The sequence below is a fragment of the Somniosus microcephalus genome, chromosome 5 (assembly GCF_052327205.1).
Source record: "Somniosus microcephalus isolate GS21.2 chromosome 5, FLI_Smic_1.0, whole genome shotgun sequence".
Classification (NCBI taxonomy): Eukaryota; Metazoa; Chordata; class Chondrichthyes; order Squaliformes; family Somniosidae; genus Somniosus; species Somniosus microcephalus.
Genome location: NC_140991.1, coordinates 118,981,321 through 119,000,006, shown reverse-complemented (window position 1 = coordinate 119,000,006; position 18,686 = coordinate 118,981,321). Strand labels below are relative to the sequence as shown.

At 45.3% G+C, this 18,686-nt stretch overlaps 1 protein-coding gene across 6 annotated transcripts in view; it reads left to right on the top strand.

Annotated features, from left to right (window-relative positions):
• The window catches only part of ddc (dopa decarboxylase), a 237,719-nt gene that overhangs the window by 191,292 nt on the left and 27,741 nt on the right, over positions 1-18,686 (top strand). For 5 of the 6 annotated variants that reach the window (XM_085988121.1, XM_085988119.1, XM_085988122.1 and 2 more), the window contains 2 exons: positions 527-546; positions 5,545-5,643. In XM_085988121.1, coding sequence (XP_085844247.1) covers positions 527-546; positions 5,545-5,643 — 119 coding nt within the window. The remainder of the gene's footprint in view (positions 1-526; positions 547-5,544; positions 5,644-18,686) is intronic. The other variant, XM_085988120.1, reaches the window with a different exon arrangement.

Genomic DNA, 18,686 nt, shown 5'->3' with positions numbered 1-18,686 from the left:
GAATGAGCAGTTGGGTTTAAAGGGCAACTAACAAGGCATACTAGGAAAATTTAAAAGGATGCACCCGCTTAAAAGTAAGTGTTCACAAATTTTACTGCAGATGACATAATTCCTGCCATTTGCACTGACAATGCTGAGCACATGTGATGCCTCTTCATCTCTAGCTCAAGTGGGGATTTAAATTTTAAAAAGGCCAGGGTTTTCCTATTGTAGTTGATCAATCAATTGCAGTACAAAAGGTGTCCTATTTAGATACGGAGCAATTTTTTGGGCACCAGCACAGCTGACTATGGCAAGGCGCCACTATGAGTTTACCTCTCACCTGAGGCAGGCACCCCAGTTGCACTGCAAATGACATGGGCACACACCTGATATATGAAAATACTCACATCTTGCCATGCACATTATTCAGTACACTGTATTAGCTACCTTTGTGTTCATCTAACAATTTGCAGCTGCACTACAGTATTAAAACAAATTAATCACATTTCACAGTAACTTTTCTCTTTTTGTTCTATATTTCCAGGACTCATCACTGATTATAGGGTGAGTATCCTTATAGCATTTCTAGTACATATGAATGTGAAATAGTTTCATAACTACAGTAACTACACATTACAACAGCGATGACACTTCAAAAAGTACTTCATTGGCTGTAAAGTGCTTTGGGACATCCATTGGTTGTGAAAGGCACTATATAAATGCAAGTCTTTCTTTCTTACAGTATATTTTTTCAGTTCTAGTCAGGTATAGAACCCCAACATATAGCTAAATTTGTAAATGATTATTTATCCATGTCTCCAGTTTTGTAGTTAGTCTAAACATATATTTATTGAACTAAATTGTGATTTTTCCCTGTCTGAAAGTGTTGACTTCTGTTAGGGTAATTGTCCTCTGGTACCTCACCATATTAGGCATTCTTTGTGTAAGCCTAAACAGTGAGTATTGTCAGGGTGTTGCAATAATTAGGAGCTTCACAATCAAACACAGTCCTCTCCCAGGTCCACATACACATCCAGCAAATGTTACTGGATAATGCTCAGAGCAGAAATCCATGGCTAATTTTTCTTTTCTCTAGCGTAGAGATGCTAAAGCCAATCGTAGATCCTCTGCTGCCACCTGGCAGAGATCAGTTAACATAGCACAGAAAGAGATTAAACCTGGGATCCTCTGGTCTATATGGCCTATTTATATGATGCCTTTATCGAATGAGCCATTGGGGAGCTAATCGAATTAATACAGCTTACTATTTACAAATTGTCTCCAGTTAAAATAAAACTTCATATAAATCAGCAAACAATTTGAATCTTCAGACAGCGCTACAGGTTTCTAAGCCACCAAACACATACTGTTGATATTGTACCGCCTTGTTTGCTTTTTTTGCTCATTTCAACAGATACCAGACATATCAGATCCATATCATAAATTGGCACTTCTCAATTTTTGAAATCAACTTTGCAATTTATAAATGATTAACATAAGTAATTGTTCTGGAGATTCCTCATTTGAGAAAATCTTTTTGATATATAAAATGGGACTTTTTAATGCATGACTTTATATAAAACTTGGAGCCAAAGGGTAAATTCACCAATCTTCCATTCTCAGTGGAGAGTTACACACAAAGGGAGTGCAGGTCAGAGATAGGACATCAACACTGTACGTTGATTCTCTGACCTGTGCTTTCTTTGAGCATGCCTCCAAATTTGGAGTGTGGGATAGGTGAATTTATCCATATATCGTTCCTTGTTTGTTAATTTTAGTAAAATAGTAGACCAGAGTATAAAGTGGAAAATACTGTTTTATACTCGGACTTAATTTCTCACTAAAATTAGCAAACGAAGGAGAATATACCCCTTGGTTTTTAACTGATTTTACAGCTGTCCACTCAGAGAATTTCTGATGGGTATATGACATGCTAGAGATGTAATAAAGAGGTGGCCACTTGTGATACGTTAATCCATATGGAAACAATATAAATTGACCTTGATGTCCTCAAGGTAAGGAGAAAAATCAGAATTCCTGCTTCCTGATTGTTTCTACAGAATTTGTGTGTGTTTGATGTTAGGATTGTGCTCAGCTTTGTGGCCTTGCTTGTCAAATAGCCCTCAGCTGTTAACTCAAGGCTGCAGATGAGGAATAACCACTTGAGAAAAAACAGTAGAGCGGTTGCCACCACCTGTAAAACTGTACTCACATATTAATCACTGCCTCAGAGAGTAAAGGGAGAAGTTTGAAGCGGTTACCTTCTTTCAAAGCATCACCAAGATAATGTTAGACTTTTTGGCTGAGAGGTAGATTTATTTGGAGTAATTATTAATTTCACTTCTTTGGCATATCTTATTCCCAGTTCCTCAAATTATGATTTCCTTCTTAGTGTCCAATGCATCAAAAATTTCTACTTCAGATATAAACAGTGGTTTTTTTCTTGGTTTTGTTTATGTTATGTATTATATGAAACTTGGCAGCCATATGGAAGAGACCTGAACATGAACATTTGCCCTGAATTTCCTTGCTATCAGCAGTGCCTACAGCATTATTAGGTTGTTATTGCACTTCAGGACTTGAATGGACAATCTAGGCTGAGGGAATGATGCATTGTCAAACACCAGTTACATTTGTCTGTAGCACATTGGGCCAGAAATTCGGGTCCCCACGGGTGAGTACGCGCTGTGTACTCACGCGTAGGGCCAATGAAAGTGCCAGTTTCATGCATGCACTGCGCATGCGCTGGAAACCGGAACTTCCGTTCCCGTGAAGGAAGGGATTCACAGGTCAAACGCGTGCACCAGAGAGGCAGCGCGTACGCCTGGAACTTCCGATTTTTTTTTACAGGTTTCTCCATGCGGCTAAGTCCCTAGCAGCTGCGCGTGAAAAAAGCAGTCGCAAGGCCTGCTTTTAACAAAGTAAGAGGTTAATTAAGTAAAATTAAAATATTTTTTCCACAGGTTTATCATTTTAAAATACTTTAAAGAAACGTGTTTATTTTTAGCCCCGTTAAAAACTTTAATTTTTTCAAAAATTTAAATTTGTTTAAAATAGTTAATTTATGTAATTTATAGTTATTTTAAAAATGTGATTTAAAAAAAATTATTTGAAGTTTTACTTAGGTTTTGGGGCCGATCTCTATTCATAGATTTGACAGGTCTTCCTGTCAAATCTATGAATGGAGATTCCCTGCTCCGATTGGCTCCCCATGGCCCACGTGATCCCAGGGGACGCTGCGAACTAACTTTGCCGCTGGGATACGCGAGCACTGCACACCGGCAGCTGGAGGAGGCCCAGGATCGGAAACCCACACGGGCCCACAGCACAATGGCAGGCGTGTTATGTAAGTGCAGGTCGGGGGCTTGCGCCCGCGGGAAGCCTCCAACCCGAATTTCTGGCCCATTGTTACTACTTGTCATTTACTCTAAAGTAAGTCCACAACACTATGTCTGAGAAACTTGCAACTACTGATGGACTATAATAACCATTGTAGTCCAGTGTTGCATATTTAATTTTCCTTTTCTTGCAATTTCCAGTTTCAGAATTTATGTATCCAAATGCTTCAATTATACAATCAGCATTAGCAAAACCCAAACTGCCTTTTAATCTCTTTCATTTCCTGCCTTTTTTTCCCCTCAGTTCTGTAGAAGGGTTTCGACCCAAAACGTTGACTCTGTTTCTCTCTCCACAGATGTTGCCTGGCCTGCTGAGTTTTTCCAGCGTTTTCTGTTGTTATTTAGCAAAATACAAGCCCGGGCTGAAAGACCTATAAATATAATAAAATGTTCACTAATAAATCCAATAAGGATTTCAGGAGGAAACTTCTTTACTCAGAGAGTGGATAGAATGTGGAACTTGCTACTACATGGAGTAGTTGAGGAGAATAACATAGATGCATTTAAGGGGAAGCTAGATAAGTACATGAGAGAGAAAGGAATAGGAGGATATGTTGATATGCTAAGATGAAGTAAGGTGGGTAGAGGCTCGTGTGGAGCATAAACACTGGCATAGACTTGTTGGGCTGAATGCCCTGTTTCTGTGCTGTCAATACTATGTAATACTACCATGTACAAAAAGATTGGGGAAACTCACATCTAATGCCGTTTCTTTGACCTTTTTGGCTGCTTTAATGATCCATCCATCCAAGCTCCGCAGGGCTCATTTGCATAGCAATGCCACTCACCTGTTTTAATGCCACTACTGCACTCTGGGAAAGTTAGACCCATATAAAACAGCGTAACTGCTTTCCAAGTGACTGATTCAGGCAGAAGTGAGAAGTTTGAGAGCTTTCAAAAGTATTCAAAATTTGCTTGCTGATTTCTAGCAACCTGTTTTTTTCCCAGTTTTGCTCACTGAGACTTTTACATGACTGCCTCCATAGTGCTAAACATCTTACTCCATCACTACATTTTTCAACCCACATCCCACACTCTCCACCCCCTTCCATACTCAGAACACCTCTGGAGAAGGTATGGCATTCCCCGTGGGCATATCTCTCTATGCCATCCTTATGGAGAAGGAGGAGGAACAGCAGCACACACGGAGGTGAGGAGAATAAGGGAGAAAGGCAGAGGACACCAGCCCACAACATGTCTATAGGCAGCACAGATCCTTCAAGGACCTCTTGGAGGGGGCTCTGGCTTCAAAGGGTGCGATTGTCCAAGGTTTCACAATTGTGCAATTCTCTTCATGAAGATCTTCAGCCTCACTCCACTGCCAGAACAGTTCTATCTGTCGCTGTTAATGTGATCACTGCCCTAAAGTCTTTGGTACCAGATCCTTTCAAGGTGCCACATTGTATCTGTGCATCATCACCCAGGAGTCAGTGCCTCCTGTCTTCCACCTCGTCTAAGAGGGCTTGCAGGTCTTCCTAAAATTCACAGCCCTTTGGTGAGATGCTGCCCTGTCATGGTGCCTCGTGGGCACAGCTGACCTGTGACTGCTTCTGGTTCTGGCAAGAGGCACTTCAGATGAGGGTGGGAGATTACTGGAGTGGATAAAATGCAAACAGGTCAAGGAAAGAATCTATGCAGACTCCCCTTGCTGTCTCCAAGTGCTCTAATGTAGACTTAAGATAGAATGTGGAACTTGCTACTTACAGGGGAAGCTGCCCCACTTCTGCACTGTAGCTTCCTGGGGCCTGAGCTGCTCACTGCGCTTTTAGAATATAATTACGCCAGAACTTGCACCACTTCACATGTAGATTAATTGCCCAGGAAACTTAAGTGCATCTCGCTCTGCTGATGAGCGGCATAATTTTCCAGTGTAACAACAGTGGAATGGATCGAGGAAATTCAAGGCTATAAATGTAGCTTAATGAGCATGAATTAATTCTCTTCATTCAAATAGTTTCCACATTGAGTCTCAGCTCCATTTCCTTATTCCAGCACAAGGGACAAATCAAAGATGGATATCTGTGCTACAGGTTACTCGATTTTATTATTTTAAAAAACTTATTACAGAGGCTACGAGGAGTGTATGTTGGGTGCTGTTTTGAGATGCAAATCACTATGGCAGCAGTTAGAAGATAATATTTTAACTAACACTGTTTCCATAAAGCACTGGCAGATTCCACTGGGGCGCAGATTCCGTTCTCTGAAAATGTGGTTTGTGTTCAGATTGTATGGAGTAAAAGGACTTCAAGAACATATTCGCAAGGTAAGGTACCAACAGTGACACATGTAGATATAATATAGAAAGCACCTGCAAAATATACTGTAAAATCTGTGCCACATATTGTGTATTATCATTTGATCAAAACTGCATTAATCCTTTTCATCCTGTCTCATGTGGCCACTAATGGAGTATGTATACTAACCAAACAAGTTTGATGGCTAATATGTAATGGAAAGTTCCACAGATCTTAATGGCTTAAAATAGTTAGGATTCTGGCAATTGGTAGGAGAAACCCCCAGGCTTCCTTTCTCAAGGTATACAGTGGGAAAATTATGAAAGCTTTTAGAAAGGCTTAAAGGGCACCTTGGTTCATTAGTAGCCTTTGCCAAAGCTGATGTAGCAGGAGATGAAGTGACAAGAGTACCTTGGCTATTTTTCCCTTTGTTGTTAATTCCTATTTAGACTACTATCACGGGCTTCTAGCTTATTCACCTTCTCAATATTTGCAAAGTTAGCCCTCAAGAAACAAATCACTCTAAATCTTCTCCGCTAATCGTACTGTTGAATCGCCTATTACTATAACCTCCCTTTTTCTCAACAAAGATTTTTCCCTTGTTCCCATAAGCTGCTCTGCCTCCTTTGCAATTTCCCCTGCCTTTTCCTGAATAATCTCCTAAATGTTATCCTTTTTTAAATTTGTTCTCACGGTGTGGGTGATACTGGCAAAGCCACATTTACTGCTCATGCCTAGTTATGCTAAGAAGGTAATGGGCATTCTCTTTGAACTGCTGCAGTCCTTGTAGTGATGGTGTCTGAAGATAATGTGAGGACAGAAATTCCAGGATATTGACTCATAAGAACATAAGAAATAGGACCAGGAGTAGGCCAATCGGCCCCTCGAGCCTGCTCCGCCATTCAATAAGATCATGGCTGATCTGATCCTAACCGCCAATCTAGTATCACAGAACCATCTCCTGAATCTAACAGAATTAGACACACGAAATAGGAGCAGGATCAGGCTACACGGCCCCTGGGCCCGCTCCGCTACCCACAGGGCCATGTCCGATCCGAACCTAGACTCATGTCCAAATTCCTGCCTGCTCCCCGTAACCCTTAATTCCCTTTACTTCTAGGAAACTGTCTATTTCTGTTTTAAATTTATGTAATGATGTAGCTTCTACAGCTCTTTGGGGCAGCATATTCCATGGACCTACCACCCTCTGAGTGAAGTAGTTCCTCCTCATCTCAGTTTTGAAAGAGCAGCCCCTTATTCTAAGACTATGCCCCCTAGTTCTAGTTTCACCCATCATCGGGAACATCCTCCCCGCATCCACCCGATCCAACCCCTTCACAATTTTATATGTTTCAATAAGATCGCCTCTCATTCTTCTGAACTCCAATGAGTAGAGTCCCAATCTACTCAACCTCTCCTCATATGTCCATCCCCTCATCCCCGGGATTAACCAAGTGAACCTTCTTTGTACTGACTCGAGAGCAAGTATGTCTTTTCTTAAGTATGGACACCAAAACTGTATGCAGTATTCCAGGTGCGGTCTCACCAATACCTTGTACAACTGAAGCAATACCTCCCTATTTTTATATTCTATCCCCCTAGCAATGAAAGCCAACATTCCATTGGCCTTCTTAATCACTTGCTGCACCTGCATACTAACCTTTTGAGTTTCGTGCACCAGGACCCCCAGATCTCTTTGTACTTTAGTACTTTCCAGTTTCTTGCCATTAAGATAATAGCTTGCTCTACGATTTTTCCTGCCAAAGTGCATAACCTCACACTTTCCAGTACAGGTAGACTATCCTTTATCCGAAAACCTCGGGACCAGCCGTGTTTCGGTTTTCAGAAAATTTCGGATTTTGTAAGGTATTTTATAAGACTGGGAAATTTGTGGGTCGGCGGGGGGGTCGTCGGGGTCGGCGGTGGGGGTCGGCGTCGGCGGGGGTCCGCGGGGGGGTCGGCGGGGGGGTTGGCGGGAGTCGGGGTCGGCGGGGGGGTCGGTGGGAGTCGGGGTCGGCGGGGGTCCGCAGGGGTGTCCGCGGGGGGTCGTCGGCGGGGGTCGGGGTCGTGCGCACGACTTACGCTGACCCTCTGCTCAGCGTAAGTCGTGCGCCACTCTAGTCATGTCGTGCGCACGACTTACGCTGAACGAAAAAACCTTCGGTTTTTAGAGGGTTTCGCTTTTCGGAAGTTCGGATAAAAGGTAGTCTACCTGTATTGTATTCCATCTGCCAAATCTCTGCCCACTTACTTAGCCTGTCGATGTCCCCTTGCAGGTTTTTTATGTCCTCCTCACTCACTACTTTCCCTCCCATCTTAGTATCATCTGCAAACTTTGATATGTTACACTCGGTCCCCTCCTCCAAATCGTTAATATAGATTGTAAAGAGTTGGGGACTCAGCACCGACCCCTGCGGAACACCACCAGTTACTGATTGCCATTCTGAGAATGAACCATTTATCCCAACTCTCTGCCTTCTGTTAGATAGCCAATCCTCTATCCATGCCAGAATATTACCCCCAATCCCGTGATTTTTTATCTTAAGCAATAATCTGTTGTGTGGCACCTTGTCAAATGCCTTTTGGAAGTCCAAATACACTACGTCCACTGGTTCCCCTTTATCCACCCTATATGTTACTTCCTCAAAGAACTCCAGCAAATTTGTCAAACATGACTTCCCCTTCATAAAACCATGCTGACTTTGTCCTATTAAATGATGATTATCCAAATGTCCTGTTACGGTCTCCTTAATAATGGACTCCAAAATTTTACCGACCACAGATGTTAGGCTAACCGGTCTATAGTTTCCAGCCTTCTGTTAACTGCCCTTTTTAAATAAGGGTTACATTAGCAGTTTTCCAGTCTGCCGGGACCTTTGCTGAGTCCAGGGAGTTTTGGAAAATTATTACCAATGCATCCACAATCCCTACCGCCACTTCCCTCAAGACCCTAGGATGTAAGCCATCAGGTCCAGGTGATTTATCCGCCTCGAGTCCCATTATTTTACCGAGTACCACTTCCTTAGTGATTTTGATCGTGTTTAGCTCCTCCCGCCCTATAACCCCCTGTTTGTCCAGTGTTGGGATATTCTTAGTGTCTTCTACTGTAAAGACTGATACAAAATATTCATTCAGTGTTTTTGCCATCTCCATATTTCCCACCATTAATTTCCCGGTCTCATCCTCTAAGGGACCAACATTTACTTTAGCCACCCTTTTTCTTTTTATATAACTATAAAAACTCTTACTATCTGTTTTTATATTTTTTGCTAATTTACTTTCATAATCTATCTTCCCTTTCTTAATCAATCTTTTTGTTATTTTTTGCTGTCTTTTAAAGTTTTCCCAATCCTCTATCCTCCCACTAGATTTGGCTACCTTATATGCCCTTGTTTTTAGTCGAATACTATCCTTAATTTCTTTACTTAGCCACGGATGGCTGTCTTTTCTTTTACACCCTTTTCTTCTCAGTGGAATATATATTTTTTGGAAGTTGTAAAATAACTCCTTAAATGTACACCACTGATCATGTATCGTCTTACCCTTTAATCTATTTTCCCAATCCACTCTACTCAATTCTGCTCTCATACCTTCATAGTCTCCTTTATTCAAGCTTAGCACGCTTGTTTGAGATCCAACGTTCTCACCCTCGAATTGAATATGGAATTCAACCATGTTATGGTCACTCATTCCAAGGGGATCCTTTACTAGGACATTTTTAATTAATCCTGTCTCATTACGCAGGACCAGATCTAAGGTTGCTTGCCCTCTGGTCAGTTCAGTTACATACTGCTCAAGAAACCCATCCCTAATACACTCAATGAACTCATCCTCAAGGCAGCCCTGCCCAATTTGATTTGTCCAATTAATATGATAGTTAAAATCCCCCATAATTATAGATGTTCCCTTATTACAAGCCTCAACTATTTCCTGATTGATACTCCGTCCAACATAGTTGCAACTGTTCGGAGGCCTATAGACTACGCCCACTAGTGTTTTTTCCCCCTTATTATTCCTTACCTCCACCCAAGCTGTTTCATTATCCTGATCTTTTGACCCAATATCATTTCTCTGTATTACAGTGATTCCTTCCTTTATTAACATAGCCACCCCACCTCCCCTTCCTTCCTGATCGTTAAATAACCTGATATGTTTAATTCCCAGGCAGTCACCCTGCAGCCATGTTTCTAATGGCCACAAGATCATACCCATATGTAGTTATTTGTGCCATTAACTCGTCTATTTTGTTACGAGTGCTACGTGCATTCAGATAGAGAACTTTCAAATATGTTTTGTGACACTTAGTTCCTGCTTTTGCCCTTTTTATTACTTTACCTTTTACTCCATACCTTCTGCCCCTTCCTGACACACTCTGGTTTTTAATTTCCCCACTGCTACCTAAGTCTATGACCTTCTCTGTTGTCATTTTTATTATTTGCTCTCTAGGAACCTCCCCCTCACCAGTTAGTTTAAAGCCCTCTCTACAGCCCTAGTTATATGATCCGCCAGGACTCTAGTCCCAGCACTGGCCAAGTGAAGCCCGTCCCAACGGAACAGCTCCCTCCTGCCCCAGTACTGGTGCCAGTGTCCCAGGAAGCAAAACCCATTTCTCCAACACCAGTCTTTGAGCCACGCATTTAACTCTCTCATTTTATTTGTCCTAGCCAAATTCGCTCGGTTCAGATTATTACCCTTGAGGTTCTGTTTTTTAATTTGACCCCCAGCTGCTCATACTCCTTTAACAGAACCGGCTTCCTAATCCTATCTACGTCGTTTGTACCAACATGGACGACAACTGAATCCACCCCCTCCCACTGCAAGTTTCTTTCCAGCCCACAGGAGATGTCCTTAACCCTGGCACCGGGTAGGCAACACAGCCTTTGGGACTCTCGCTCTTGGCTGCAGAGAACTCTATCTATCCCCCTAATAATACTATCCCCTACCACTACAACATTTCTAGTTACTCCCCCCTCTTGAATGGCCCCCCGTTCCACGGTGCTGTGGCCAGGTTGCTCATCCTCCCTGCAGTCCCTGCTCCCGTCCCCACAGGGAGTAAGAACCTCAAACCTGCTGGACAAGAGCAAGGGCTGCGGCTCCTCCAGCTCCACCTCCTGGATCCCCATACCTGCCTCACTCATAGTCACACCGTCCTGTCCCTGACCATGGGCTACATCTGAATTAATTAACTTCATAGGTGTGATCACCTCCTGATACACAGAGTCCAGGTACTTCTCCCCCTCCCTGATGTGTCGCAGTGTCTGACGCTCAGACTGCAGCTCATCAACACGGAGCTGGAGTTCCTGTAGCAGCAGACACTTGTCACAGACGTAATCACCGTGAGCCTCAATGGGGTTCACCGGCTCCCACATCTCGCAACAGTAACACATCACCTGCTCCATTCTATGTAATTAATTAAATTTTTTATTGTTAGTTATGGACACCCTCTGCCCGATTATAGATGCTAGTATCCCCTTTAATTAATTGGATTTAATTTAAATCAATCCCTCTAATTACACCAGTTAAATGGTTTACCAACAGTCACTCTGCACCAGAAAGGCCTTATTAACTACAACCCACAGACTTAAAGTTTGAGAAGAGCACCTAACACCCCACTTACCCTAACTCACACACTTCCCCAAACTCACAGCACTCTCTGCTGACTCGCACTCAGTGCTTGCTCGCACTAGCCTGGTCTTTTTATACTGTTTGTTTGTTTACAGCCAAATGAGTCACCCCTGCTGATTGGTTAGAAAACTGGTTTCCACTGCCTGCTGTGCCAATTTACTCCTACTGCAGTGTAACCTTGTTTTACTCTTCTTCATCCAACAGAATCCCAAATATTTAACTTTTCCCCTTTACTTAAACTGCTTAAGTAATTTTATCAAGAATGATTTAAAGAGAAATAACAATTAAAGAACTCACACACTTACCCAAACTCACAGCACTCTCTGCTGACTCGCACTCAGCAATGATGAACGGACAGCAGAATCGGTCCAAGTCATGATGTTGTCTCATCTGGAGGGGAACTTAGAAGTGATGATATTCCGATGATCTTGCAGCTCTTGTCCTTCTTGATGGTAGAGGTTATGTGCTGTCGAATTAAGTTTAGTGAGTCGCTGCAGTGCATCCTGCAGCTGCTATGCACCGATGTTGGAGGGGCTAGATACTGAGTCTAGTGGCAAGGTCGTCAATCAAACAGATTGCTCTGTTCTGAATGATGCCAAACATCTTGAGCGTTGTTGCAGCTGCACGCATCCAGGCACAAAATGAGTATTCTATCATACTTCTGACTTGAGCACTGTTGACGGATAGACTTGGTAGGAGCCACTCATCAGAGTATCCAGTCTCTGTCCTCTCTTGTAGCCACAGTGTTAATATAACTGGTCCAGTTATGGTCAATCGTGACCCCTTGGATGTTCATGGTGGGGAACGCTGCGATTTAAAAAGCAAACAATCTGTCAATGTCATTGAAGGTCTGGGAGAGGTAGTTGAGCCTTTTCTCGCTTGACATGGCCCTTACCTGAAACTTGTGTGTCATGAATGTTACCTGCCACTTATCATCCCAAGCCTGAATATTATCCAGGTCCTGCTGTAGGCTTCTTCATTATTGGAGGAGTTGTGAATGGAGCTGGACATGGTAGAATTAGTAAATAGCCCTGCTCCGGACCTTTTTCATGAAGGGAAAGTCATTGATGAAGCAGCTAAAGATCATCGGCTGAGGACGCTGCCCTGAATGAACGTCTACAGCACTGTCCTGGCCTACAATAACAATGGCTATCTTCCTCTGACTGGAGGGTTTTTCCTTTGATTGCCATTGACTTCAGTTTTGCTAGGGCTCCTTGGTGCCATATATGGCCAAATGCTGCCATGATATAAAAGGCTGCTACTCTCATCTCTCCCTGGCATTCAACTCCTTATAAATGCTATGAGGCATCAAGGGGTGTGGGGAGAGAGCGGGAATATGGTATTGAGATAGAGGATCAGCTATGATCATATTGGATGGCGGAGCAGGCTCGAAGGGCCGAATGGCCTACTCCTGCTCCTATTTTTCTATGACAAGGTCTGAAGCAGAGTAGTTCTGGTGGAACCCAAACTGAGCTTTGGTGAGCAGGTTAATCGTGAGTACAGTGCTGCTTGTGGTACTATTAATGACTCCTTCCATCCATTGCATTGTGATGATTGGATGGAGGATGATAGGACTTTAATTGGCCAGGTTACATTTGTCTTTATTTCTGTGAATAGTCCACATCTGAGCATTGTCCACCTTGTCAGGTAGAAGTCAGTGTCATAGCTGCACTGGAATAGCTTGGCTGGGGGGTCGGGGGCGCTAGGTCTAGAGTGCAGATCTTCAGCATTACAGTAGGGATGTTGTCAGAACCCATAATCTTTTTAAAAAATTCATTTATGGGATGTGGGCGTCACTGGCAAGGCCAGCATTAATTGCCCATTCCTAATTGCCCTTGAGAAGGTGATGGTGAGCCGCTTTCTTGAACCGCTGCAGTCCGTGTGGTGAAGGTACTCCCACAGTGCTGTTGGGGAGGGAATTCCAGGATTTTGACCCAGCGACGATGAAGGATCAGCGATATACTTCTAAGTCAGGATGGTGTGTGACTTGGAGGGGAACTTGGAGGTGGTGATGTTCCCAGGTGCCTGCTGCCCTTGTCCTTCTAGGTGGAAGAGGTCGCGGGTTTGGGAGTTGCTGCAGTGCATCTTGTAGATGGTACACACTCGGAGCAGCAGGGAGCAGCGAGGAGGAGCCCGGCTTAAAAACCGGCAGCAGCTACGAGGCCTGACCACTCAGAGCAGCGGGGAGCAGCGAGGAGGAGCCTGGCTTAAAAACCGGCGGCAGCTACGAGGCCCGACCACTCGGAGCAGCGGGGAGCAGCGAGGAGGAGCCCGGCATAAAAACCGGCGGCAGCTACGAGGCCCGACCACTCGGAGCAGCGAGGAGGAGCCCGGCTTAAAAACCGGCGGCAGCTACGAGGCCCGACCACTCGGAGCAGCGGGGAGCAGCGAGGAGGAGCCCGGCTTAAAAACCGGCGGCAGCTACGAGGCCCGACCACTCGGAGCAGCGGGGAGCAGCGAGGAGGAGCCCGGCTTAAAAACCGGCGGCAGCTACGAGGCCCAACCACTCGGAGCAGCGGGGAGCAGCGAGGAGGAGCCCGGCTTAAAAACCGGCGGCAGCTACGAGGCCCGACCACTCGGGAGCAGCGAGGAGGAGCTCGGCTTAAAAACCGGCGGCAGCTACGAGGCCCGACCACTCGGAGCAGCGGGGAGCAGCGAGGAGGAGCCCGGCTTAAAAACCGGCAGCAGCTACGAGGCCCGACCACTCGGAGCAGCGGGGAGCAGCGAGGAGGAGCCCGGCTTAAAAACCGGCGGCAGCTACGAGGCCCGACCACTTGGAGCAAGGAGCAGCGAGGAGGAACCCGGCTTAAAAACCGGCGGCAGCTACGAGGCTTACCAACTCAGCAGCGGGGAAAGAGGTAAAAAGTAATCAGAGTGTGACGTCACCAGGGAGCAGGTAAGTGATTGGTTGGTGAGTATTTCTCTTTTTTAAACTTTAACTCTGTAGTTTATAGTTACTAGGGTCTTTTCTGGTATAGCAGGGACTGTTGGTAGACTATACAAGCGCCTTAGAGATATCTTTAATTGGTGATAGTAAATTAATTTAAATTAATTAAAGGGAAGGTCATGCCAGGAGAGCCCAGCCCCGTGATATGCTCCTCTTGCTCTATGTGGGAATTCAGGGACACTGCCGGTGCCCCTGATGACCACGTGTGCCAGAGATGCATCCATCTGCAGCTACTAGCAGACCGCATTGAGGCGCTGGAGCTGCGGGTGGATGGGTTGTTGAGCATTCACGATGCCGAGAGGGTCGTGGATAACACGTTTAGTGAGTTGGTCACACCGCAGGGTAGGGCTGCACAGGAAGATAGGAAATGGGTGACCACCAGGCGGAGCAATAGAAGCAGGCAGGTAGTGCAGGAGACCCCTGTGACCATTCCCCTCTCAAACAGGTATACCGCTTTGGATACTGTTGAGGGGGATGACTCACCAGGGGAAGGCAGCAGCAGCCAACTTCCTGGCACTGGGGGTGCTCCTGCTGCCCAGGAAGGGAGGAAAAAGAGTGGGAGAGCAATAGTGGTAGGGGATTCTATAGTAAGGGGAACAGATAGGCGTTTCTGTGGCCGTAGACGTGAATCCAGGATGGTTTGTTGCCTCCCTGGTGCCAGGGTCAAGGATGTCACTGAGCGGCTGCAGGGCATTCTGGAGGGGGAGGGTGAACAGCCAGAGGTCGTGGTCCACATTGGTACCAACGACATAGGTAAAAAGAGGGATGAGGTCCTGCAGCAAGAATTTAAGGAGCTAGGTGGAAGATTAAAGAGCAGGACCTCAAAGGTTGTAACCTCTGGATTACTCCCGGTGCCACGTGCTAGTGAGCATAGGAATAGGAAGATAGAACAGATGAATGCGTGGCTAAAGGGATGGTGCAGGAGGGAGGGCTTTAGTTTCCTGGATCACTGGGTCTGCTTCTGGGAAAGGTGGGACTTGTACAAGTCGGACGGTTTACACCTGAACCAGAGGGGGACCAATATCCTTGCGGGGAGGTTTGCTAGCACTGCTGGGGGGGGGGGTTTAAACTAACTTGGCAGGGGGATGGGATACAGAGTGGAACTATAGTAGGGGGTGATTTACAGCCAAATACGAAGGAAAAAACAAGTCAGCTGGGAAGGCAGAGCAAATATGTGGAGGCAAAAGGGAATATGGCAAGGCTGGAAGGCATTTATTTTAATGCAAGGAGTCTTGCAAATAAGGTGGATGGACTGAAGTTGTTGCTGAACACGGGAGTACGATATTGTTGCTATCACGGAGACATGGTTGAGGGAGGGTCAGGACTGGCAGCTCAATATTCCGGGGTATAGAATCTTCAGGCGAGACAGAGGGGGGTGTAAAAGGGGAGGGGGTGTTGCAATATTAATTAAGGAATCAATTACTGCTGTAAGGAGGGATGATATATTAGCAGGTTCCTCTAATGAGGCCATATGGGTAGAACTTAAAATCAAAAAGGGGGTAAGCACTTTGCTGGGAGTATACTATAGGCCCCCGAACAGTCAGGGGGAGATAGAGGAACAGATATGTAGGCAAATCTCAGAGAAGTGCGAAAATAATAGGGTAATAATAGTGGGGGATTTCAACTTCCCCAATATTAATTGGGATAGTCAGAGTGTGAAAGGCTTAGAGGGTGTAGAATTCTTAAAGTGCATCCAGGAGAGCTTTTTGAGCCAACATGTAGAAAGTCCTACAAGAGAGGGGGCGGTACTGGACCTAATTCTAGGGAATGTAGCTGGGCAAGTGGTGGAAGTGTCAGTAGGAGAGCATTTTGGCGACAGTGACCATAATTCGGTGAGATTTAAGGTGGTCATGGAAAAAGACAAAGACGGCCCGGAAATAAGGGTTCTAAATTGGGGAAAGGCCGATTTTAATATGATAAGGCAGGATCTGGCCAAAGTGGACTGGGAGCAGCTACTTATAGGAAAATCCACATCAAAGCAGTGGAAGACTTTCATAAGGGAAAGAGAGAGAGTACAACGCCAACATGTTCCTATAAAGGTCAAGGGTGGGACCAACAAGCAAAGGGAACCTTGGATGACAAGGGATATACAAAAATGCATTAGGAGAAAAAGGGGGGCTTTTGGCAGTTACAAAAGACTAAAGGCGGAGGAAGCCCTAGGAGTATAAAAAGTGCAGGGGCATACTTAAAAGAGAAATTAGGAGGGCGAGGAGGGGCCATGAAATAACACTGGCGAGCAAAATAAAGGAAAATCCTAAGATGTTTTATAAGTATATTAAGGGCAAGAGGATAACCAGGGAAAGGGTAGGGCCCATTAGGGACCAAAGTGGCAATCTGTGTGTAGAGCCAGATGATGTAGGCGGGGTTTTAAATGAATTTTTTGCATCTGTGTTCACTGGAGAAAGACGATGTAGACATAGAAATCGGGCAAGGGGACTGTGACATACTTGAACATATTAGCATCGAGAGGGAGGAGGTACTAGCGGTTTTAGCAGGCCAAAAAGTGGATAAATCCCCAGGCCCGGACGAGATGTATCCCAGGCTGCTGTGGGAGGCAAAGGAGGAGATTGCAGGGGCTCTGACACAAATTTTCAGAACCTCTCTGGCCACAGGGGATGTACCAGAGGACTGGAGAACAGCTAACGTAGTACCATTATTCAAGAAGGGTAGCAGGGATAAACCAGGGAATTACAGGCCAGTGAGCCTAACATCTGTGGTAGGGAAATTATTGGAAAAAATTCTGAGGGACAAAATTAGTCTCCACTTGGAGAGGCAAGGATTAATCGGGGATAGTCAGCATGGCTTTGTCAAGGGTAAATCATGTCTGACCAATCTGATTGAATTTTTCGAGGGGGTGACTAGGTGTGTGGATGAGGGAAATGCTGTGGATGTGGTTTACATGGATTTCAGTAAAGCTTTTGACAAAGTCCCGCATTGGAGACTGGTCAAGAAGGTAAGAACCTATGGGATCCAGGGTGCCTTGGCGCGTTGGATCCTAAACTGGCTGAGTGGCAGGAGGCAGAGGGTGATGGTCGAAGGTTGCTTTTGTGACTGGAAGCCTGTGTCCAGTGGGGTACCTCAGGGATCGGTGCTGGGACCCTTGCTGTTTGTGATCTACATAAATGATTTGGATGAGAATGTAAAAGGTATGATCAGTAAGTTTGCAGATGACACGAAAATTGGTGGGGTGGTAAATTGCGAGGAGGAAAGCCTCAGGCTACAGGACGACATAAACGGGTTGGTCAGATGGGCAGAAAAGTGGCAAATGGAATTTAACCCTGAAAAGTGCAAGGTGATGCATTTTGGACGGACAAATAAGGCAAGGGAATACACAATGAGTGGTAGGACCCTAGGAAGTACAGAGGGTCAGAGGGACCTTGGTGTACATGTACATAGATCCCTGAAGGCAGCGGAACAGGTAGATAAGGTGGTTAAAAAGGCATATGGGATACTTGCCTTCATTAGCCGAGGCATAGAATATAAGTGCAAGGAGGTTATGATGGAGCTGTACAAAATGCTGGTAAGGCCACAGCTGGAGTAGTGTGTGCAGTTCTGGTCGCCTCACTATAGGAAGGATGTGATTGCTTTGGAGAGGGTGCAGAGGAGATTTACCAGGATGTTACCTGGGATGGAGCGCCTCAGCTATGAAGAAAGACTAAACAGGCTGGGGTTGTTTTCCTTGGAGCAAAGAAGGCTGAGGGGGGACCTGATTGAGGTGTACAAAATGATGAGGGGCATAGATAGGGTAGATAAAGAGGAACTTTTCCCCTTAGTAGGGGGGTCAATAACAAGGGGGCATAGATTCAGGGTAAGGGGCAGGAGGTTTGGAGGGGATTTGAGGAGGAACTTTTTCACCCAGAGGGTGGTTGGAATCTGGAACTCTCTGCCTGAAAGGGTGGTAGAGGCAGGAACCCTCATAACATTCAAGAAGCATTTGGATGAGCACTTGAAATGCCATTGCATACAAGGCTATGGACCAAATGCTGGAAAATGGGATTAGACTGGACAGGGATTGATGGTCAGCGCAGACACGATGGGCCGAAGGGCCTCTTTCTGTGCTGTATAACTCTATGACTCTATGACACTGCAGCCATGGTAAGGTGGTGGTGGTGGTGGAGGGAGTGAATGTTTAAGGTGGTGGATGGGGTGCCAATCAAACAGGCTGCTTTGTCCTGGATGGTGTCAAGCTTCTTCAGTGTTGTTGGAGCTGCACTCATCCAGGCAAGTGGAGAGTATTCCATCACACTCCTGATTTGTGCCTTGTAGATGGTGGAAAGGCTTTGAGGAATCAGGAGGAGAGACACTTGCTGCAGAATACCTAGCCTCTGACCTGCTCTTGTTGCCACAGTATTTATGTGGCTGGTCCAGGTAAGTTTCTGGTCAATGGTGACCCCCAGGATGTTGATGGTGGGGGATTCGGCGATGGTAATGCCGTTGAATGTCAAGGGGAGGTGGTTAGACTCTCACCTGTTGGAGATAGTCATTGCCTGGCACTTGTGT